The 25,180-nt window shown below is 42.2% G+C and overlaps 1 protein-coding gene across 1 annotated transcript in view; it reads right to left on the reverse strand.

The window, feature by feature from the left end:
* Positions 1–19,136: 19,136 nt before the first annotated feature.
* Positions 19,137–25,180, reverse strand: part of SMC1A (structural maintenance of chromosomes 1A) — a 40,392-nt gene continuing 34,348 nt past the window's right edge. The window contains exon 25 of the mRNA XM_002926787.4: positions 19,137–25,115. Coding sequence (XP_002926833.1) covers positions 25,032–25,115 — 84 coding nt within the window. The 3' untranslated portion in view covers positions 19,137–25,031. The remainder of the gene's footprint in view (positions 25,116–25,180) is intronic.

Consider the following 25,180-nt stretch of genomic DNA (forward strand, 5'->3'; position numbering starts at 1 on the left):
AGGGAACTAAAGAGGTATGATGATGGAATGCACATGATTAAGAGTTTTCTTTTGCTATAAAGGACATTGTTCTGTAAATTATATTTATAGTAGTATTGTATCAATGTGAATTTCCTGACTGATAATTGCTCTGTGATTATGTAAGAAAATTCTTTGTTTTAAAAAATACATATTGAGGGGTGACTGGGTGGCTCAGCTGGGTAAGCATCTGCCTTTGGCTCAGGTCATGATCCCAGGGTCCTGGGATTGAGCCCGGAGTTGGGCTTCCTGCTCAGTGGGGAGTCTGCTTCTCCCTATTCCTCTGACCCTCCCTCTCCTCATGCTCTCTCTCACTCTCTCTCTCTCAAATAAATAAATAAAATCTTAAAAAAAAGAAATACACATTGAAGTATTTATGCGTAAAGGGGCATCATGTCTGCAATTGACTATTAATTAGTTCAGGAGAAAAAAGAAATATATATATATGAAATATAAAATATATATGAAATATATATATATATATGAGACAGAGAGAGAAGTAGAGTAGGATAAACAAGTGTGGTAAAATGTTAACATTTGAGGAATCTGGGTGAAAAGTATATAGCAGTTCTTTGTGCTATTCTTGGAACTTTTCTATAAATCTGAAATCTTCTAAATAAAAATTTAAGAGCAAAATTCCTAATTAAAAAACATAAAGAACATTTACAAAAAACCTAGGGCTAGCATCATACCTAATGCTAAGAAATTAGATGCTTTCCCACTAAGATTGGGAACAGGGCAGGGATGTCTGCTCTTATCACTCTTATTCAACTTGTGAAATAACACAAGAAAAGGAAATAAAAAGTATGCAGATTGGAAGGAAGAAATAAACTGTCTTTGTTCACAGATGACATAATTGTTTATGTAGAAACCCCCCCCCAAAAAAAAAACTTCTGGAACTAATAAACAATTATCACAAGGTTGTAGGATACAAGGTTAATATATAAAAGTCAATTGCTTGCCTACATACCACAATAAGCAATTGAGATTTTAAATAAAAAGCACAATACTACTTGCATTAGCACCAAGAAAAAAATGAAATACATAGGTATAAATCTAAGAAAATATGTATAAGATCTATATAAACTATAAAACTCTGATAAATCAAAGAAGATAAATGGAGCATGTACATGGACGGAAGACCAAATATTTGCCAAGTTCTTCCCAACTTGATCTATACATTCAATGCAATCCCAACAAAAATCCCGCCAAGTTATTTTGTGGATGTCAACAAACTAATTGTAAAGTTTATCTGTAAATGCAAAAGACCCAGAATAGCCAACATGATACTGGAGGAGAAACATAAAGTCTGAGGACTGACACTACCTAACTTCAAGACTTACTATTAGTTACAGTAATCAAGGTGGTGTAGTATTGGCAAAAGAATGGACAAATAGATCAATGGAACAGAACCAGGAGTCCAGAAATTTATCTACACAAATATTTAACTGATCTTTCCACAAAGGAACAAAGGCAAGTCAATGGAGAAAGGATAGTCTTTTCAACAAATGGTGCTGAAACAATTGGACACACCCTTGTAAAAAACACTAATCTAAACACAGATCTTACACCATTCACCAAAATTAACTCAAAATGGATCACAGACTTAAGTGTAAAACACAAAACCGTAAAATTCCCAGAAGACAATTTCTAGGTGACCTTGAGTTTGGCAAAGATTAAGTATAACAACAAAAGCAAAATCCATGAAAGAAAAAAAATCAATAAATCAATAAATCGGGCTTCGTTATTGGTGGAAGACACTACTAAGAAGATGAAAAGAAAATCTACAGAATGGGTAAAAATATTTGCAAAACACATATCTGATAAAAGACTGGTATCCAGAATATATAAAGAACTCTTAAAACTCAAAAATAAGAAAACAAGCAGTCCAATTTAAAAATGGGCAAAAGACTCCAACTGATACCTTACCAAGGAAGAAATACAGATGGCAAATAATCATATGAAAAGATGTTCCACGTCTCCGTCATTAGAAAAATGCAAGTTAAAACAACAGTGAGATACCACCACATGCTTATGAGAATGGCTAAAATCCAAAACACTGACAACACCAAATGCTAACAAAGAAGTGGAGCAACAGGAATTCTCATTCATTGCTGGTGGGAAAGCAAAATGGTACAGCCATTTTGGAAGACAGTTTGGCATTTCTCACTTGTATACTCTTACTATGTAGTCCAAAAATCATGTTCCTTGGTATACACCCAAATGAGCTGAAAACTTATGTCCACACAAAAACCTTCACATAAATGTTTATAGCAGCTTTATTCACATTTGCCAAAACGTGTAAGCACCCAAAATGTCCTTCGGTATGTGAATGAATAAACTGTGGTACATCCAGACAATGAAATATTATTCAGTGATAAAAAGAAGTGAGCTGTCAAGCCATGAAAAGGCACAGAAGAACCTTAAATGCATATTACTAAGTGAAGGAAGCTAATGGGAAAAGCTATATACATTGTATGATTCCAACCATACAACATTCTGGAAAAGGCAAAGCTATGGAGGTAGTAAAAAGATCAGTGCTTAGCAGGGGTCAGGGGAGGGAGGGCTGAATAGGCAGAGCTCAGAGGGTTTTTAGGGCAGTGAAACTGCTCTGTATGATATTGTTATGGTGGATACCTGTCATTATACACTTGTCAAAACACATAGAATATACAACACAGAGTGAATCCTGATGTGAACGATGGACTTTAGTTAATGTTTCAGTCAATTATATCTCAATAAAGCTGAAAAGAAGAAAAATAATAATTTATCATTATTGGTTTATCAATTGTAATAAATGTGCACATTACTGCACAGGGGAAACTGGGCTTGGTAAGGGGGTATATGGGAAACTCTGTACTTACCACCAAATTTTCGTTTAAACCTAAAACTGCTCAAAAAAATAAAGTTTAGGGGCCCCTGGCTAGCTCAGTCAGTACAACATGTGACTCTTGATCTCGGGGTTGTGAGTTTGAGTCCCACGTTGGGGGTAGAGTTTACTTAAAAAATTTTTTTTAAATTTTAAAATAAAGTTTATATATAAAAAGCAGAATGAAGTATTGATACATACTACAAGATGGATGAACCTTAAAAACATGCTAAGTGAAAAAAGACATTTGTGGAAGGTTGCATATCTTGATTCCATTTACATGAAGCATTCAGAACAGGCAGATCTATAGAGACAGAAAATAGATTGATGGTTGTCTAGGGACAGGGAGATGGGGGCTTTGGGGTGACAGCAAAGGAGTAGAGGGTTTCTTCTGGGGGTAATAAAATATTCTAAAATTTACTGTGGTGATGATTGCACAACTGTGAATACAGTAAAAGCCATTGAATTACACACTCTAAATGGGTGAATTGTATAGTAGGTGAATTATATCTCAATAAAGCTGTTAAAAAAATAAAAACATAGCTACACACACACACTTGTATAGGCTTAGAATATCCACACACAAAGGACATACAAAATAGTGCTGCCAGTGGATCAGTAGAAGGGAGAACCGAAGGTGAGCAGTGAGAAAGAGACATATTTTTCATTGAATATCTTCTTGTATCTTTCAAGGTTTTATCCTATGCATGACTAACATACTCCAAAGTTTCCCTCAAATACTACTGCTTCCAACAAGCCTACCCTGCTCTTCCCAACTTCTCTCAAACAATGATCTCTCTTTTTGCTATCTCCCAAAATAAGACACAGGAAATCAAACCTAAAACCAGGCCAAACAATTCTGAAGAAAGAAAGAAAAGTAATAAAAGGAATGCCAAAACCCACGCAGAAAGGAATTCTATAAGTATCTCCACTCAATAGGCTATTTCACTCCATTTAAATAATGTTTATGAACAATTTTAATGGGAAAACGTTTATGTGAAAATGGCAGTATGTAACTGAACGTACAGCATGATCTCAAATGCAGTTTTTAGGAACTAAAATAAAGCCTAAATACACTGAGATGCTAACATTGATCGTGTTTGGGCAGTAGGATTATCCCCCCAAAATTTTCGTCAATGAGCATGTATTACTTTTGGAGGGAGGGGCATTTATTTTGTTGTTTGGGGACTTCTGGGTAGTGGGTCAGGTTACTCATGGCCTCAGATCAGGCACATTATCATCATTGGCTCCTTCCTGTCTCCTCTTGATTCCTTTCTTTGTTCACTTTATTTATTTATTCTCCAGAATTCCCACACCCCACACTCACTCCCATTCCCCCCCAAAACAACATTTCAGTGTATTTAGTGAGTTTTACTTTTAGCATCAGAAAATTTTCTCTCTTTAATATATATAAAATATAAACATGTTTTAATATATAAATATATAATATATAGATATATATTAGACATGTTCTCTTTCTGTAAAGAGAATATGTTTATTTATATGTAATATATATTCTCTCTATAGAATTATATACTATTACATTAATGATATAAGAGAGAATATAATATTTATACATGATATATTTATATATTATACATTTGTTATTGCTTTTTAACAGAAAGTGCCCAGTCTGGGCCTTGAATTATAGCTCTGAGCCTTCCAGAGCCAAACTCCACCTTCCTTTTCAAAGTACAGCCCCCACCAGTCCCTCCTGTCCTCCAGGCTGCTCTCAACCCGGCCACTCTTGTCCCAGCCCCTAGCAAAGCCATGATCTAATTTGCTTCAGAGCCTTACTTGTCCCCTTTAATTGTGGAGCCTGACACACCTACGCAAGTCCTGCCCTTCCTGCTTATTAGGTGGCTAAACTTACGTAAGTCACTTCCTCTCTAGGAGCCTCAGGTTTTCAGAGGTGAATCATGATACTACTAATTTCCACATAAAGGAGGTACTTCAAGTGTTAAGAGGTTATGTACAGAGAGACCCGAACAAGTAACAAGCTCAAGAAATGTTCAGGTTCCATTTTCCACCCCATCTCCCCACTCGTCTTGATGTCCTCATAGCATAAAGTCACAGTAGGTGTTCAGGATATGATTTCTTCTTTCTTTTCTGCCTTGACAATTGTTTCTCTAAGACCCAGGTTGGAAGCACAACTCCACCATTATCTACTACAAACCTGCTGTCCGAAGTGAATCGTGGGAGAGACAGGGACAAGGTGAAAAGACCTGAAGTTGAACAGAGTTTGAGTCCCAGCATGACCATATTTACCTGTGTGGCTTTGACAAGTCACCTAAGATTCCGTGTGCCTCAGTTTCCTTACCTATAAGGAAGACGGAAAATAATAGCACCTACCTCAGTGGCCGACCTCACTTTCTATCTTGCTTGGCCCCACTTCTCTTCCAACATGCTCACCTTCAGGCTCAGGACTTGGCTGGTTTGGCCTCACCCTGCAACATCTGACCCACTCCATGGGCGCTCCCAGAGAAACCATGTCCTGGGGCCCCGAGGAACCTGCCAGGAACTAGTGACATCTTGCAGGCCGTTTGGGGCAAGAGTGTGCAACCACAGGGCTGAACCCAAATTCTATTCCTCATCCAACCATTCATGCTGAATGCATACAGTGAATATTCACTGACCGTTCCTAGGGGGCCAGGTGCTGGGCTTTGCTGGAGACAGAGTTCCTGCCTTCAGGGAATTTCTGAGCTGCTAGGAGAGAGAACACTAGACATCAAGTCCACATGAGGGAGATGGGGGGAGCTCTGGGGGCCGTGGGAGCCCAGAGGATGGGATCCAATCCCACTTGGGAATCAAGGTAGGCTGCTTGGAAGAAGTGACACTTGGAGTTCATCAGGTTTGGGAATTCAGTGTACAGGCCTTCCATGGAAAGACACCTAGACAAGAGAGAGCCTGGTACATTGTAGTAACCACTTGTCGTTAGTTCAGTTGTCAGAGCACAACACGTGAGGTCAAGTGTGGCAAGACATGACGCTGGAGAGGTTTGGTGGGGGTCGGAACTCTGGATGGCCTTAATTGTGAAACAAGGAGCTAGAACTTTAATGCTACTTGAGCGGGGCAGGGCGTGTAAAGGAAGAAAGCGATGTGTTGCTTTCTGCGTCACTGCTCTCTCACTGCTACTGTGCAAAATAGTAGGTTGAAGATGGCCAGTCTGGAAGCAGAGAGCCAGGGAATAGGCTTGGGGTCACTCATGTGAGGGATGTTGAGGCTGAAGCAAGACAGTGGCAGAGGATGAGAAAAGGTGCATTTGAGAGACAGGGAGGAGAATCAGCTGGACTTGGTGAGGGGATTGGCTTTGATGAGAGAAGGGGGGTTTGGGATGCACATACGCAGAAGACACAGGGGAAATGTATTGTGCAAGGGCCAAAGGGATGATTAAGGCAAAGATAATGGCAAGAGGAACTCTGAGGGCTGAGAGATCACTGTGGGGTAGAAGGGACTGAAACACCTTTTTGGACAAGGACGGATTCTGCCTAAGACTCATCACGTGACCTTGGGCCAGTCATTTTATCTTCCTCTGGTTCTTTAGATTCTACCTGTTGGGGGCGCCTGGCTGTAGAGTATGTGACTCTTAATCTCAGGGTGGTGAGTTCAAGCTGGGCATGGAGACTACTTAAACGAAGGAAGGAAGGAAGGGAGGGAGGGAGGAAGGAATATGGCTAGATGTCCACCTGTCAACTTAGGAGGCAGAGAATGTTAATTGTGAGGAATGAATCACATAAAAGCACGCTCAGCTAGTGCCTAGGCCTGTGGGTGATTTGGAGGGGGAGGTGTGTGGCAGGTCAGTTTTGTCCAGGGAGGGTGAAGCCGGGCTGCCATTTGGTCAACAGCATTGCCATTGGCAGTGGGAAACACATACTTGCAGAAGAAGGTGTGTGGGAAGGGGAAATGTGATCTGAACACATGCATGTCGGATTTACAGGGGTCAAAGGCCAAGGCAGTCAAATGAATCTTACCCTGGGAGGTTGTATCTTGGCAGTCAGCAGTGAAGAGCCTCTCTGAATCATGAACCCGAGACAGCCACTTCCTCAGGAAGTACCCAGGCCTGGGAGGCCTGAGGTCTCTGGGTTCTGATTTCAAGTCAGTGCCCGAGTTGCTATGTGACCCTGAGTCAGTTCTAACCCACTCTGGGTTTCAGCTTTCCCGTATGAACAATAAAAGCATGTGTGTGAGGGTGGAAAGGTGGATGAAATGTTTCCAAAGGTCCTCTCCAGGTGTGTTATGCTTTAGTTCCATGACCCTGAGTCCTTTTTAAAAAAAGTCGAATCCTGTTTCCATCCCTGACTTACTGTGTGGCATTGAGCCAGCTGCTGGACCTCTCTGAGCCTATTTTCACATCTGGAATATCAGGAGATTGAGCAGGAGACTCTCCAAAGTCCAGTGATTCTCCCTGGAGGACGCTCACCCTTATCTTCAGCAGAATGCTTCAGACAAATCAGAGGAAAGTGAGACTCTGGTCACAGACGACCCCCCTTCCAAATCTTCTGTCTTCTCCCACTGCCCTCCCCTCCCTACTGTCAGGAGCTTGCAGCACTGGCTCTCTTGCCAAACTTGTTGCCATGACAACGGGTTACAAATAACTCAGATGCAGACGAAGATTTTAACCCAAGAGCTGCTGGTCCAAGGGCTTCTAGCTCCCACCCCACACCAGACTGAGGGAACAATCTGACATATTCTTTGGGTTCAAGTGACTTTCCTGATCACAAGCCTGCTAGGGCTCCTCAGTGTCACAAAACTTAAGTCCCGGTGTCTGAGGCTCTCCTAAAACGTGATTCAAATCTTTCCAATCACATTTACCACTTACTCGTATTAAAGAGTGATCACTCCTATTTTGAACACCTACTGTCTGCCAAGGCCGTATTGGATGCTTTACACACAGTAGCTAAGAAATCTTCCCAGAACTCTAACAGATAGACATTATTATTCCCATTTTGTGGAAGAGAAAATTGAGGCCCATGGATGTGACTTCAGTAAGGAGGTCAGAAAAGTCAGAATTCAACCTCCAATGCATCAGATTCCCAAACCCAGGCTTTTTCCATCGCCAGTGGTTCACAAATGTTGGTCTACATACTTGGGGCATATCCAGATAATCTAGGGCAGCTAAAAATTCAGATTCTAACTTCAAGAAGGTGGAACACATCTGTCTCCTCGAATTCCTGAAACCCTGTAAGAGTAAAGGAATCGTGTACAAACCCACATCTCCAAAAAAAGCTGGAGGAGGTCCCATCGATGGGGGTGAGATTTCAACTTTCTGGCAAGCAGAAAGGGGCTGGAGCAATAGTAACTGAGAAAGCAGGACAGGGAAGGGTAGAGGCACAGTCCACATGTGGGAGGGGGACCCGCGAAGGATAGCCATGTTCTACCCTGCAAAATCCTGGTGAGACTCTGGCACAGAAGAGCTATCCTGATGGTAGGCATGAAATGTCAAGACCCTGACAGGGGAAGAACTGAAAGTATGTGTTGGAACAGTTGACTCCCCCATCCTCCGCGTCCTTCCCCATGTGTGTCGGTAGAAATCAGAAGAGCCAAACATCTGCACTTTACACAAAATACAGAGGGTTTCTTAAAGAAATCAAACATTCCAGAGAAAAGCCTCCACTTTCTGGACTCAGGCGTCCTCCTGCAGAATATGCGGGTCCCCACCCAGCCATCTTAAAGGAAAGTCTAGTAGTGGACTTGACCAACCTCTGCGTCTGACACAGGCTCCCAACCAATCAACTTTCTATTGGTTTCTTCTTCTTTTTTTAAAAAATTATTATGATATATTGGTTTCTTCTTAAATCAATGGGCTGGAAGGTTTGAACATCTGAAATATATGCTAATAGGGTTATGAACAAAGTGATGAAGCAAAGGGGGAAAACTAAGGGTGTGCCCATCTCAAGTGAAAAAAAAAAAACCCCAGGCAATTATTAAATTCAGGAACACAAAAAAAGGCAAGATAAATCTAAGTCATTATAGTACATTTCTTGGCCCTGTGGCAACTACTGATTTACTAGAAATCGGGATATAAACATATTGGAAGAGTGAAGCGAGGGGATACAAGGATGTGTGTGTGGAGGGGGACAAGATGCTCTTCTATAAGGAGATGTGGAGATAATGTCTCAAATTGCTAAGAAATAGTAGTCATATAATATTGTATGTCAACTATACTTCAACAAAAAAAGAAATAGTATAAACATATTATATAGAAACATGGTGGTCCTTCAGTTAAAAATCCTTTCAGCTACAAGCAACACAAAACCAAACTGACAGTGACTTAAACACATATGGCTTTATTTATTCGTTCATTTATTTATGTTTCAGGAAGTCCATTTATTATTAACATCAGTGTGGCATGGGTTCAGCTGCTCAATGATGCCATCAGGAACCAGGCTCTAACTTTTTCTTCCTTCGTGTGTTTCAATTTCACCCTCATATTCATCCCCTCACTGTCACAAGATTGCTGTCACAGCTCCAGGCAGCACGACTCTACTCAAGGCAGAGAGAAGAAGGAAAGGGACGGTATCAGCTCTGCGTGTCTCGGAAAGCAAAAGCCTTTTCAGAAGCCCCCCCCCCCAAAAAAAAAAAAAAAACCAAAAACCCCCCCCCCCCGCCCCAGCAAACCTCTCATGGCCATAACTGGGACACATGGCCATCTCTAGCTGCAAGGAAGCTTAAGAAAGTATCTGGCTCTTCAGCCTCTGACTGGGAGATGACAAAGGGGAAGGGGGCTGGGAGTGGTGAATGCCAGAAGAAACAGGCCAAAGACTGGTACAATCCTTTCATGTAGTTGCCTCTAGGAAGCAGGGGCTTGCAGTGGGAGGGGACAGGGTATTGCTGGGTTTTCTTGTGAGTTCTTCAGCAATACTGTATTTTTTTTAAGCATATGCAAGTGTTATTTTGATGAAAAAAATAAAATTTAGAAATAAAGTGTCATGGTTTCTCTGAAAGAAACACATTTTTTAAAAAAAGAAAGAAAAAACAAAAGCTGGTAGCAGTTTTCTGTTCCAGAGGAAAGGACATCAATTCACCTTGGAAGCAAACTTACCAGGATAAGTTTGTTACTTAGACTAAGGTATCTCAGGTATCCAGCCCCTGATCTTAGAATTGTGCTATTACCCTTAACTGTCACGTGACTGGTGGAAACCAGTACAGCACTGTGTAGCACTTACATGGGGTGACTGTGGTTAAGACAGTCCTGGAGCAATTTCCTGCTTGCCATTTATTAGCTCTGTGACCCTGGGCGAGTGACACCTGGGAACCTCACTTTCCTTCTTCATGAATGAAGGTAATTCAGTGCCAGGAACAGAGTAAGCATTCAGTGAATGTTATCCTCTCTGATTAAAATGTTAAATGCCCTGAGCAGTGACATAATTTGGGTATCCTTTAATAGCATTATGCTTCCACTGGGTTTGCTTTTTATCCCAAACATGGATTTGGACTGGACTGTCCCTGAAAGTTATTAGTTCCTGAGAGATGTGGGTGCATATTTTTGCCCAGGCCTTTGCTCACAGAAGATAACTCAGTTTGGACCACATCAAGAGAGATGCCAGCTTGGATTGCTGTTGGTTCCTGTTGAAGGAAAGACTGCAAAAAGGAACTAGACAGGATTGTCATTTCCACCATATATATTATTTAACGTTAAAAACAATTCACTCAGTAAGATGTGCTGCTGACTACTGTGATTGCCTCATGTAGGCCTGGGAGTGGGGAACAGACCAATGTGATGACAAGGTGAGAGCTGGAGATCTGAGCACATGGCCAAAAACCATCCAGTTGTTGGATATCATCTTGCCCACACACGGTGTCAGTCCCGGGGGCTAAGAAGAGAAGACAGCCAGTATGCAGCCCCATTCAGAGGGGCATGGGTGCCATTCTCTTGGAGAGGTAATATTTGGTATCCATTTACAATTTTCCTTCCTGGCTTGGTAATTATCATGTAATCCCCAAGACTCCAGTAAAGCTCTATTAAGCACACATACACAGAAGATATTGCATCCGTTAAAGAAAAGGATGCTATGAAAAAGGCACCTTTGGAGAATAAGAAAGAGAGCTTAGAAATTTAAAATGACTGCCAAAATTTTAAAAAAAAGTACAAAAGAAGATAAATTCAAGAAAATGTCCCAGACTGCAGAAAGAAAAAAAAAAAAAACAAAGACATGGAAAATATGAGAGAAAATAAAAAGACAAAGACAGTCATCCAGGAGATCTAACACACAACTAATAAGAGGTCCAGAATGAGAGAACAGAGAAAATAAAGGAGAGAAAATTAACAAAGAAAGAAAACAGTGTGATTTCTCAGAGGAGAGGAACGTGAGTCTTCAGATTGGAAGAGCCCAACCACCAGGTGCCCAGCAAAACCGATGGGGGGAAAAACACACTCCTGTGTTCCACACTGTGATATTTCAAAACACATGACGAAAGAAAACAGTAAGCTTCCAGAGGTGAGGAAAACAGGTAGCCAAGAAAGGAATGAGAATAATATTAGCACACAACTTCTAATCAGCAGCACTACACGTTAAATGTAATACCTTCAAAATGAAGAAGAAAAAATATTTTGAACATAGAATTCTAAAGCCAAACTACCATCCAAATATGAAGATAAAATAATGCTACATTTCAGACATGCAAAGACCCCCAATTTTACCTTTCTTAAGAAGTTACTTGAGGATGTTCTCCAACGAAATGCATGATGTCTCGATCAGGATTCTCAGATGCCAGTAACAGAAACTGACTCTAGTTAACTTAAGCAGAAAAAGGACTTATTACAAGGTTATCATACAGTTCACAGAAGCGTGGAGCCATGGAAGTCACAGCTAAGGCCACACTGTGGAACAGCCAGGTTAGAATGCTATTGGTCCTGCTCTCCCCACTGCTGCAACTCTTGGACGTCATCCAGCCACCACACACCACCACAGACGAACTCTAGTCCTCCTGTCTGGTCCCATTTATTTGTGGTCAGCTTTGGCATTGTCTTACTCATGCTCTTCAATCCATGGCATGTCATTTTCCTCAGTTCATTCAAAGCCCCTCTTTTGCTTTATTTCATTGATTATTTTTCCCTTTCAGTTCCCATCCCCACTTCCACTCTACTGCCCACCTCAGTGAGCTACTCAAGTGTATTTCATGTATATACACTTCCGAGCCATCTTCCATATGTTTATTTAGATATATGCATACCCATGAAAATAGACAGTATTGTTTGACAATTACGTAAATGGTGTTATGCTGTAAATCTCATGTTGTTTTTACCTTTCCACTCAACGCTAGGCTTTGGAGACCTATCTGTGTGGCTATAGTAAATTTAGCTCATTTCTTTTTATTGTTTTATATTTTCCATCCTATAAATATACCACAGTTTGCTTATCTGGTCTCTTGGTGATGGACACCTAGATTGCTCCCAATTCCTCACTAAACACAAACAATGCTAGACAAACAACCTCAACTACATTTCCTTAAGGACCCGTGTGAAAATTTTCCAGGAATATATTTCTCTGGAATATATATTCAGGGGGGCAGTGGCTATGTTGTAGGATCTACACAAACTGAACCTCAGGAAGTACTGCCAAATTAATCTCTGAAATACCTGTATCAGTTCATGCTCCGATCCACGATTTTCCTTTTCCTCACATCTTCATCAGTATTTGATAATACCTGACTTTCTGCATGTTGCCATTCTTATAGCAATTTCTGTTATTTTAATTTTTCTAATTATTAGCAGAGTTGAAAATGTCTTAACATATTCAAGTTTCCCCTTGTGTAAATTCAAGATTCTCCTTGTTAGTTACTCTTCGTATCATTTGCCCATTTTCCTATTAGGTTTACTATCTTCTTTTTCTAGTTATTAATCTTTTGCCAGTTTTGCACGTTGCAAATATATTCTCCTAATCCATCATCCATATGTTAATTTTGTATATTCCTGTCTCCCCTGTGCTGTTGATTCTAGATTCAAGGCCATGAACAGAGTATTCAACCCCTGTTGCCTGGTGGGCAGGGAGAGGAAGTTTCAGACCTCCTTCCATCTCCACAGTAGGAAGTGGAGCCCTGCCTCCCACCAAGACTCACAGGAGTGGGGAATCTCCCAAACAGGGTAAGGATTCAGATGCCAGGCAGCCACGAGAGTTCACTCTTTTGGTTGCCGAACATCCACATACACTCTTCTTCACAAAGTTACTCTACAAAAATGCTTCCACCTAACTTAGTACCTCATATAACCAAAAAACACACTCATTCCCTCTCTAAAAGGAGACAGAAAAAAATTTAAGAATGCTTTCAGGTGCAAGCAATATAAAACAACTCAAGACGGCTTAAATAATAAATGTAATTTATTGGCTCACTTAACTGAGAAGTTCGTAGGCAGGGAAGACTTCAGGTATGGTATGATCAGGAATATGGTTCCATTTCTCTGTGATTCTTTCGCCTTCTCCATTTGTCAGCTCCATCCTCAGGTACGCCTTCTGCATGATTCTTTGCTACATGCTTCTTTGTTCATATCCAAGGGAAGATAGGCCACCTCTTCCCTCAAAAACTGAACAAAAGTCCTAAACTTCAGTGTGACTGGATCATCCCTGAACCAATCATCACTGTGGCAAGGGGGCGTGATACTGAGATTGGTTTATACCAATAAAGGACTATACCTAGAGCTGGCAGTGGGGTCAACCCCACTCAAATTGTATAGTTGTCATACAATGGGGGAGGAGAGGAATGGATGTTGGAAAACAACCACAAAGTCCACTACAAAGGAGTAAACTAAGAAAGAGGAAGATATGGGGTCCAGGAAAGATTGGGTCCAGCCCAGAAGAGTAATGAAGGGACGTCCCAGGATGACAGTTGTGCTGCAGGCCTACAGAGCAATCAGTCCAAATTGGAGCAGGAAGACGGAGGGCTCCAGGAGGAAGGTATCTGGGAAAAAAGGGGATTCAAATGATTTTATACTTTCCTTGAGAATTTGGAACAACTTAAGAAGGAGATAAAGTCAGACAATGCAAGGAAAAAAGAAAGGTAATTAGAAACTCCAGGAAAAAAAAAACTGCATAAGAAAAGAAATGTAATCCTAGTACACTAATTGGAGCTTCAGGGAACAACATTTACATAATTATAACATAAACACTTTATTGACTTTAAACTTTTAGAATGATCTGTCGGCTAAGTATGGATGACTTAATTATGGTTATAGACCAGAATGTAAATGTTATTAATCTTATTAATATAAAAGTATAAATGACAGAAGTTGAGAGACTGAAAGGAGTATAAGTCTATCATTTAAAGGTACAAAGGTAAGGAATAGAGAATATATAATTAATAATAGAGCGATATGGGGCGCATGGGAGGAGGGTAGCTGGGTGATTTAAATAGCAGGAAGTCAACAGATAATGTCTAAAAGTGATAAATAAGTTGACAAATAGAAAAATCTGCATATTATTTAGAGATATTAAGATAATTACCAGAAAAATTAAAAACAAACCGTTATCGACCAGTAGATTTCCAGGTCAAGATGGCAGACTTACCATGTGTTTATCTCCACTCCCACCTGAGACCTTGGCAAAATGATAGTAAAGGAATTTAAAAAAAGGCATAAAAACACAATGATGAAGAGAATGAGAGCAGGTCCATCAGCAAAGAGAGATTCCAACACATTTTTGGAAGATAGAAAGTAATGGAGGAATGGTAACTGATGGAGCATGGTGGAGGAAGCCATAGCCTGGAGTATGCATGGAGATGATGCCACCGAGGAAGGAGTTGATCTTTCTCTGCAGAAGCCTGGAGTGTCTTGGGTCTTAACAATGCCAGGTATGATATAAAGTGGGAGTGAGATGTTGGGCTGAAAACAGGGAGATTAATTGGAAGGCTGTATATCGAACCATTAACTCACCCCTTTTGTACAATTCACAGCAGCCAGGTGTCTACCCATTAGGCAAAACCCAGAGGGTTCTCAACTAAGGTAACTGAACAACCTCAGAGAAAAGATCTTTGCATTCTGGCATTCAGGGACTCTGCAGCATAGCAGTCAGTTCTCCTCCAATCACCCTAAAGGGAAGCCACCAGTCACCTAGCGCGGTCCCCCATACACAGAGCTTCCAATCAGATATTTGTTGCTACATTCCTAAATATGAGTATACGATCATGGATTACCAGGCACTTGAGAAATGACCGCAAAATTAAGAGAGACCAAAATAAGCAAACACGGTAAAATGAACCACAAAGGAAACATATTTTTTTAAAAGGAAAAAAATATTAAAAAATACCTCTATCGTACCCAGAGAGTCAAGATACTAGTGCATCCATTAAACAAGAACAGGATGCTATAAGAAAGGAAAAGGAACATGAATGGATATTTGGAAATTTTAAAATGTGATTGTCAAAATGAAAAGAAACTCAATAGAAAAGTTGAAAGATAAAAGTTCAATCTTCTCCCAAAAGAGAGGGAGAGAACTAGGGAGGGAGGGAGGGAGGGAAAATGAGACTGAGGGAGAGAACAGATAAAAACTACAAAAGATCAATTCAGAAGAGGTTCCCTAAGAGAACGAAGAAATCAGAAGGGAGGAATATATTAAATAAATAAGAGAATTCCCCAGAGTTAAAGAACTTCAAAATGAAGGGACCTAACCAGTGACCAACACAATGAATGACAAATGCCAAACCTAAACACATTATTATAAAATTTCAGAACAGCAAGAACATAATTTAAAAAAAATAACTATTTAAAGTGGGGGTGAGTGGTGGGTGGAGAGATACTTTTCCCTATTTCTCTCCCCAATGACAGCTAAAATCCTGGGGCATTGTATAAGACTCTGAGAAGTGAAGAAAAGAAGGCAAACATGCTAGAGACCTTGGCAGCAGAGAAGTGACATGCTGGTGGGTTCCCTCAGTTTGCTTTTTGACTTGCACACCCCAGACTTGGGGCTAGAGAAAGTGGCAATCAGATAACTCTGCTCCAGCCCAACACCCCAGAAAACACTGTGGTCCCACCAGCAAATGCCAAGTGGGGAGCTTAGACTTCTACCCTCACTGGCTGTAAAAAGTCATCCCTCTCCCTTCCTGCTGGGGTGGTATCAGAGAGGGTTGAGCAGGGAGCTGCAACTCCCGTCTCCCTGCCCAAGAGTAACGAGGAAACCCTCCTTCCGGACTGTCAACAGAGGCTGAGTAGGGATCCTAGACTTCCATGTCCGCCTGGCAGTAATGAGGCAGTGTCCCCTCTTTAACTCTGGAACAGTGTCTGAGGAGGCAAGCCGAAACAGAATGCCCAGGTTTCAACAGAAAATTACTCATCATACCAAGAACCAAGAAAATCTCAACTCGAAATGAGAAAAGACACTCAAAAGACTCTAACACTGATATGAGATGTTAAAAGTTAGCTGACAAGAATTTTTAAGAAGCCATCATAAAAATGCCTCAATGTACAATTAGGAACATGCTTAAAGCAAATTAAAAAATAGAAACTGTCAGCAAAGAAACACAAGATAAAAAGAATCAAATGGAAATTTTAGAAGTGAAAAGTACAATAACCAAAACAAAAACCTCAATGTGGAGAGCACAGAGTAACGAATCAGTGAACTTTGAGATAGAACAATAGAAATTAACCAATCCAAAAAACAAAGAGAAAATAGACTGGAAAAAATAGTGAACAGAACATTAGGGCCCTGTGAAATATAACAAAAGATCATTGTGTCATTGAGATCCTGGAAAGAGGGGGGGGGAAATGTCGGGAAAGTTACCTATAAAGCCATGAAACTCAGACTGTTATCAGACTGTTTGTCATCAAAACTGGATGCTAGAAGAAAGTGGAACAATGCCTTCAAAGTTCTGTAGGAAAATGATGTTGAACCTCAAACTACAGCCAAGTATAAGGATGGAATAAAGATATTTCAGACATGCAAAGCCTTGGGATGTCTAACTCCTACAAACTTTTCTGAGAAAGTTAATTGAGGATGTGCTCCATCAAAACAATGAAAAAAAAAAAAACAAACAAAAAACCCCGGGAACCAGCAAACAGTGGATCTAAACAAGGAAAGGTCCTCAAGGTCCTAAGTGAAGGAAGGTCCTGAAATGACAGCCCATGCATCAGGCCTAGAGAGCAACTAGTTCAGATTTGAGAAAGAGTGTAAGAGGGCTCCAGGAAGAAGGTTTCCTGGAGGAAAAAAAAAAAGTAGGCTTGATGGACTATTTAATGTAATAGAGATTTTTAAGAAAAAAATTGGAATATATGATAAAGTAAACCAGTGAAAGATAAAAAGAGAATTAGAAACTTGAGGGAAAAATGAAAAACTACTACAAGGAAAAATTATACAAAGTACATTAAATGGCTTCTTCAGTGAACAATATTTACAGTCATATTAATATAATCACTTACCGCTTTTCAACTTTTCAAATCCAACTATCAAACTACAGACAACACGCATACCAAAAAACTTAATCATGATTACAGAATTCCATGTTACCAACTTTGACAATATAAAAGAACAGATGACAGAAGTTGGGGAGGTTGACAGCGGAGAGGGGGCAAAAAGACAAGACATTCTCATCTAACAAAGTTCTGGTCAAGAAATATTGTCTCTACGTCATGGAAAATGACATAAAGGTGTTATTTAAATGCAGAAAAGTAGTACAGAAACTAAATTATATGAGAAGCAGGGAAGACAAGAATTGAGCTAAATCCTCACCTGTCATAGCAGGACCCCAATGGATTAATGTCTGAAATTGATAAAGGACAAATGCTCACACAACACAATATTTAGATATGGAGGTCACAATCAGAGGAAATAACTGAAAGTGGTTGCTAATAACGAAAAGTGGTAGAGTGGGAGTAGGGCTGTAGAACTCACTTTTCATGTCCTTTTGTAACTGATTCAAGTTTATTGATTTGTCTTCTAAATAATGTGCCTGCATTACTTCTATTTTAAAACGAACATGTATTTAACTTTTAAAAACACAGAAAAAGGACACTCCTGCCCACCACTTCCTCCCTCCAAATTCCCTTGCTCCTGCAGACCTAATGGCAGAATAGAAAAAAACCTCGGGAAACTTGCAGTCTCTCTTCCTGCCTCTCCCTTACATGCAACTCTTCTGCAGTCAAACTGCCAGCTTTGTTAGCCTGCAGTCACCTTATTTACACCCACCTCCTGGCTTGTTTTCATCTCCCAGGCCTGGAAAGCCCTTACTCCTCATCTACCAGTTGGGATCCTCCCTATTTGTTTTTCAAGGCTCAGCTCAAATTCCTCCTCCAAAAAGTTCTTCCTTGGTCCCCTGGTAGAACTTTTTCCTCTCTCCTTGGGGACTCTCAAGTCTTCATTCATGTCTCTAATCATGACACTCAGATGTTCTCTCTCCAAATTTATCACTTGGGTCAGTATCTCATGCCTGCAACCATCTTTCACACTGGCTACCAGAGTGATCTTCCTGAAATACCAATCTGACTCCATCACTCCCTTGCTTCAAACCCTTCTACAGCTTCCCATGGCCCATAGGGTCAAAGCTAAGCTCAACTGCCTGGCTTCACGCCACTTCTTCCACCACATGGGACAATGCCCATTCCCCCCAAAATCCATGCACTTCCACACTCTTCATAGAACTCTGCTTAAGCAGCTCCTCTGCTTGGAATGTTCTACAGCCCCTTTCTACATGGTAAACACCAACTCTTCAAGATTCAGTTCAAGCACCCCCTTCTCTATAAAGGCTTGCCTGAGTACTCCCTCCATCCTGCCCCACTCCACAGAGGAACGGTCCTATATTCTCTCCCTGCCTCACCTAGACTTCTGCTGTATAATCTCTTGCCTTTGGTGCACTCATCTGCTTACTTATCTGCGTCCCCAATTAAACTGTGAATTCCTAGAATTCGGGGAGTGTATCATGTCCCCAGAACCTAGCACAGGGCCTGACATGATGAAGGCACTCAATGTATGCTTGCTGACCAAACGGGTGCAAAAGTGATGACTGAGTGGATCTGAGAAAGAACAAATGAGCCAACAAATGAGCGAACGCTTTACAATGTCTGAGTGCAGAAGTTAATATGTGAAAACGAATGAGTTATCCACGAATAGGTGAACAGATGAACGATGAGTGGATGAATGAATGAGAAAAGAAGCCAGTATGTAAATGAATGAGAAGTGCCTGTGCTGGTGAGGATGTGAAAGAATGAGTGAATTCCCACCTGTGTCTCGTTTCAAACCCACCTGGAAGACCTTCTGCCCTGCTTTCCACCCATCTATAGTGCACACAGTGTTAACTTCTTTTAGATTACAAGAACAGACACACTCAGGTTAGTGATGGAGATTTATTGAAGCATTCATAGGGAAATAAGGAAGACAAAAACAGCTACACAGGCAGCCTCATGGAGGAACAGAAACTCGAAAATGGTTCATGATCCAAAGCAGCTCTAGAGCCTGGCTTATCTTGTCACCCCCTCAGCTGCAGGCATCTGTTGCTCCCTTCTCTAGTGCTTCCCAAAATGGTGACTCAACTTCTTTCTGGCTGTATTTATACTCCACCTACTGCTACTTAAGACTACCTTTCCTTCTTTTCTTTCTTTCTTTTCTTTTTCTCCCCTGCTACCCTCCTTGCTAGCGCTTGGCCTTCGGGGGCCTCACAGCTTCTTGGCCTCCTGCAGCTTCCTGGCTTCTGGGGCTTCGGTTCCAGTTCATCCAGGGATTCTCTTATGTCATAGCTTCTGTTTGCCTTGTCATTCCTGCAGCTTCTTCAATTCCTATTGCCTTGCTACCTTGTGGCTCTGAGTTTCATTGCTTCTGCTGCCTCATGGATCTTCTCTGTTCAAGCCTTCTGCTGCTTCGTGGATCTCACATTCAGGGTTTTGTCTCATGGTTTCTGTTCCTTGTGGCTCCTGCTACATTGTGGCTCCTATTGCTTCATGGCTTCTGTGTCCTTTTGGCCCATTGTTGTCTTGCTGCTTCATGGCTTCTGCTACCTTGTGGCCCCATGTTCTCATGATATAAATGTTTCACACCCTGCAGCTTTCTCCTTGCTTTTGCTGTCCAGCTTCTGGCACCCCTCATCCACCACCACTTCTGTCTTACTAAATGCTAATTGTTCACTTCCAAATGCCTCACATTTAGCCTCCCTGGAGGCCACTTGATACAGGCCATCCCTATGAGGTGGAGTTCTTACATCCGTCCACCTAATAGGCTATAGCCTAGAGATTGGCTGTCCTCGAGTCAGATACTATCCCAAACCATTTGTGGCCAGGATTGTGAGGTCACATGGTACAGAGCATGGCAACTCATGCTTAAGAAACCCCTTAGAAGGGACTGTGGGCATGGCAGGTTTGCTGAGGGTTTCCAGAAGGGGGCAGTGTAATTGGCAAGCTTCTTATTTGGCCTGTCCAGTACACTGACCTTCAAGGCCAACCTAAGTCCCACCTTCTCCCTCGCCACCTCTGCCTGTCCTGATCTGTGATGGGAGATATCAAGGCTCTAGCGGTGATGTGGAAAGGGAACTTAGGTTCCAGTTCTGGCTCCAACACTTTCTAGTAATGGGACCTTGGGCAAGTTTCTTCCCCTCCCAGGGCCGCAGGAGGGAGTTGGACAAAGCCTGTAAGTTCCCTTACAGGTCTGACATCTGGGCATCTCACTTTAGGTTACTGTCTAAGGGATGGGAGTCTTACCTGGGGAAGCCCTCAAAAACATCTCTTGAGGTAGGAAAGAGGGAGTCAGAGTCCTGGCTTGGAAGAGCCTCACTGCATACAGGAGGTGCTTAGCCAAGATTTATTGAACTGGAAGAATGAATCAATGGCTGGGAGGTAGGGGGAGGGGGGGAACCACACAGCACACAGAAAGTTTAACTAACTTGAGGGAGGAATTCCAGTGGCTGAGGCTGGAAGGAGATTCTGACTTAGATGGATGAGGAAAGAGAATGACTGGGATAGGGTAGGAATCTGGGCTACTAATGGGCACTCATTCTATTCTCTCAGTCACCCTCCACATCCAGTAATCCTCAGTCACCAAGTCTGGCTCATGCTTTTATTGCCTCCAATCCATTCCCCTTGCCCTTGCCCTTGAGTAGGCCTCCTGGGCTTTTCAACAGCTTCCTAGCTGATCTCCCCGTCTCCATTCTCCGTCACAAATGCATTCATTCACACATTCATTCACTCAAAAACTATTTATTGGGTGCCTGTTTTGGGTCAGGCACTGTGCTTTTTGCTGGGGATATGCCCGTAGCAAGATAACCCCAGGCCCATCCCTGTGGTGCTTCCAGCTTATTCAGAGACAAAACAAGCACACACAGTGCAAGAAATTGAGCCAATGGGGAAACTACAGGCATGGGAGCATACAGTATGCACATTTAACCTAATCAATCTCCAGTGACTGACCAGAAAGAGGTTTATTAAATTCACATCTGACCCAGCATCTTCCCTGCTTAAAACCGTTCTGTGGCTCCCACACTGCCTTATGGCTACAGTTCTCAAACCTGGCTGTACCCTATACTCACGTGCTCATTTTTCTAAGCACTCAAGATCCTGAGGCCTCACCCCAGTTACAAAAATCGAACTTTTAGAGGCTGGGGCCCGGGATGCTCCACGTGGTTCTGGTGCACAGCCAGTTTGGGAACCACACTGTCTCACGAGATAAATCTGAACTCTGCCAAACCTTGATTTGGTACTTCTGAACCATTTTGCTGTTTCTTGCCTTCAGGTCTTTGTGCATACTGTCCCCACTACCTGGAAATTCCTTCCACTTCAACTGGGTAATTCCTACCAGTCTCTCAAGACTCAGCTCAGGTGTCACCTTCTAGACTAGAGGATGCCTTTTCTGAATTTCTAATGTAAGCCACAGGCCCACCCTTCTGCTTGCTCATAGTTGACGGCTGTTCTATGAACTGCCTCCCCTAACTAGTGAGCTCCTCAAAGGCAGGGTAAAGATTTGACTCATGTTTGTGTCCCTGGTGGGCAACACAGTGATTCCCAGAGTGAAGTGTCCAGTTAAAGGTAAACATGGTCATGGAGCACTCTTCAACTCCCTAGACCAAGGTTACTGGGTCCAGGGTAGAAGGGAGTCAACCTAGTGTCCTCCAACAAGCCCTAGGGATTCTATTTGGATCCAGTTTACTCCTGGAAACACACTGTGGCATCAGCTCTCACCTGAGCACAGCCTTCACTGAGCATGTGTTCCTTTGTGATGATAGGAGGCAGTATGGCACAGTGGGAAAGCACCAAGCAAGCACAGAGAGCCCTCCTGGTTGAAGTCTAGGTTCTGCCAATGAACCACTGGGATCTATGACAAAGCCTCTCACCTCTCTGATCCTCAGGACCTAAGTCCTCTGCAGCACTTGTGCCCCTGTGGGCCAGGGCTTTAGTCCAAGGCATCTCATCTAATCCTTTCCACCCTGTGAGGTAAGAGTAGTTATCCAGATTATTATCCACACCTACTGAATTAGATTTCCAGGGGCGGGACCAGAGCAAGGAGCTCCACGCCCTTTGGATGTGGGGGTGCAGCAGGGAACAGCTGCTTTGCATTATAAGCCCTTCTGTACTATTTTACTTCCTAACCAATGTATATATTGCTTTGATTTTTTAAAAAGGAAAAAGAAAAATCGTCACAAGTGATTCTGGTGCACAGCCAAGGTTGATAACCACCCTTGTAGTGGAGAAAGCACAAGACTGAATTGGGGGGGGCCTGGGTTCAAATCCTTACTGTTACCTGGTAGCTGGTCACTTAACCTTCCCGGGCCTCAGTTTCCTCATCTGTAAAGTGGGAGAATAGCAACTACTACACTGAAAGGCCTGCCAAACTGCTTCTAGCACACTTCATTTTCCCTACATTGGTGCAAAGTAGGGCACATATTAAGTCCCTTTCTACGTGAGGAAACTGAGATTCAGGGAGGTGAAGTAATAAGCTCAAGTTTCTACAGCTAGGATTTGAACCAGGGCGACTCCCAAATTGTGCTTTATGATATGCCAGCATTTCCCAAACTACAGCACATGTACCACTGGTGGTATGTGTCTTCTTTGGTTGAACACAGACAAATTTATTTCGAGTTACGCCTTTTAATATGTATTAGAAAAATACATAATTAGCACAACAAACCCGTGGTTTCACGGATATCACTACTTAGGATGAAACTGAAGTAGATAACAATGTTACACCTAAGACAACCTCAAGAAAAATATTGAGTAAATAGTACAGGAGGGCAATTTGGAAGTATCTATTTAAAACAAAAATATAAATAGTCTATGACTCTGCAATTCAACTTCTAGGAAGCAACCCTAAACTCATATACACACGCGCGCATGCACACACACACACGCACACGCGCGTGTACACACATACACAAATGTTCCTGTGTCGTACTTTGTAATAGTAAAAAGATAAAACAGTCTTAACTAGCTATCACAAAAGAACGGGTACGATGTGATAGTCATATGATGGCACTCCGTACGGCAATTACAAAGGATGAACTGAATCTACATTTAGCAAAAACAACATGCATAGATCTCGAAAACACTGTTAAACGAAGAAGCAAACTGCAGAACGACTCAATATACCATTTGTATTAAATACACAATAATATTTTCAATGAGCTCATATATGTCAAAGTCTTAAAACAGTTTAGATGGATGTACAACAAACAAACAGCAGTTTAGAGGGGGACGGGCAATGGTAGTCAAACACGGCTAGCTCTACTTATAAATCTAATGTGTTAGAGAATGAATTCATGCGTCACTCGAGTAATTAGAACAGATTTAACTTTGAAGAAACAAGAATGCAGTATACAATCAGGACAAGGTGATGGTCTGACAGTGTATGTGAACGAGCAAAGGCTGACCTCATGGCAGCAGGCTCTGCTGCCTCTACACGGTCCCTGCAGCTGACACGGTTTAGTTCCCAGAAGGAACTTCACACACATTCGGCCGGGATGTGGCCCAGGCTACCTCTCCCCGACTTCCTCATGACCCGGGTTGGGGCCCAGGCACCTGGTTACCATACATGATTGAAGCTTTAGGCTTCCTTAGGCCCTTCACTTACCGGGTAAACCCCATCGGTGCCCTGGAACTTTCTCAGTAACCAAGGCATTTAGCATCTCTCAGATTTGGAGGTTCCTTCTGTTCCCAACAATCGGGATCAGAGCCCTCAGGGGTCTAGGTATGAGAAGGCTTATATTCTGAGGGGTCGGCACCTAGTGGGCTCCAAGCAGGGATAAGGCCCCCAGTGAGGAGCTTGACATCATTAAATCCTATGAGGTAGGTAATATTGTTAGCCCCATTTTACAGATGAGGAAACTGAGGCACAGAAAGGTCATATGACTTGCCCAAAATCAAACTAGTAAGTGATTTAAAAAAAAGGACTAGAACCCACAAATGTCTGTCCCCAGAGCTCAGGCTCCGCTCCTAGTGCCCAACCAAATCCTACTAATTTGTCAAGGTTCAGCTTAATTGTGACCTTCTCCAGGAAGCCTGGAGGCGATCATCCTCTTCTCAAATTCAAAGTACCTACAAATATGATTCAGCTGACCATGGGAAACCATGAACCCACTGCAACTCCTCGGTAGGAGGATAGAGATCATTATCTGATTTAGCTCTGTATTTCTAGAATAGAGCCTGACAAATAGAAGGTGCTCAATATATGTCTGACGAATACACAAATGAATGAAAACACAAATGAATGAATGAGGGCAATTTCATGTGACTGATTCCTATGAGGTCCTGAATACCTTTGCCCAGCTCTGGGGTGCTGTCATACTAAGCTCTCTTGGAATCAAATTCAGCCTAGGCTCCTTCTAAAATGGGTCTCCAATATCTTTATTATTTTGCAAGCACACCCATATGCACACACGCAGACACATATATACACACATACATACCCACACACTAGCAAGATGCAAGGGGCCCAAGGGACCCATGATTATGGGTGATGGGAGGGGGGAGGTCTGGGAGAGGGGAAGGTAGGGAATGGACAGATGGCCCTGTTCAGCTCAGTTCAGCTCAGCACCTCCTTCCAAAGGCCAGGATGCTCCCTGAAGCTCAGGAATTTTTGCTCCAGACCTAACATCACCTCTGCTCCTCTTCGTGCTTGACAGCAGTGCCTAAATCCCACGACTATACCAAACAGGGACGGGAAGTAGGGGAAGGTTGGGAGCCAAATATCCAGAGATTGGGAGAGGGGCAGTTTAGGGATCCAGACAGGGCAGGAGGGCAGAACTACTGCTACTGCTCATTGGGGTTGGGGTTGGCATCTGGGTACTTGGTGAGGTCGAAGGTCAGGACTTTGCTGATCACACAGTCCCCTTGCTGAAGGAGGAGGGAGAAAAAGAAAAACGAAATTGTAAGGAGAGAATTAAGGGGGGGAGGTCTAG

The sequence above is a fragment of the Ailuropoda melanoleuca genome, chromosome X, assembly GCF_002007445.2.
Source record: "Ailuropoda melanoleuca isolate Jingjing chromosome X, ASM200744v2, whole genome shotgun sequence".
Lineage (NCBI taxonomy): Eukaryota > Metazoa > Chordata > Mammalia > Carnivora > Ursidae > Ailuropoda > Ailuropoda melanoleuca.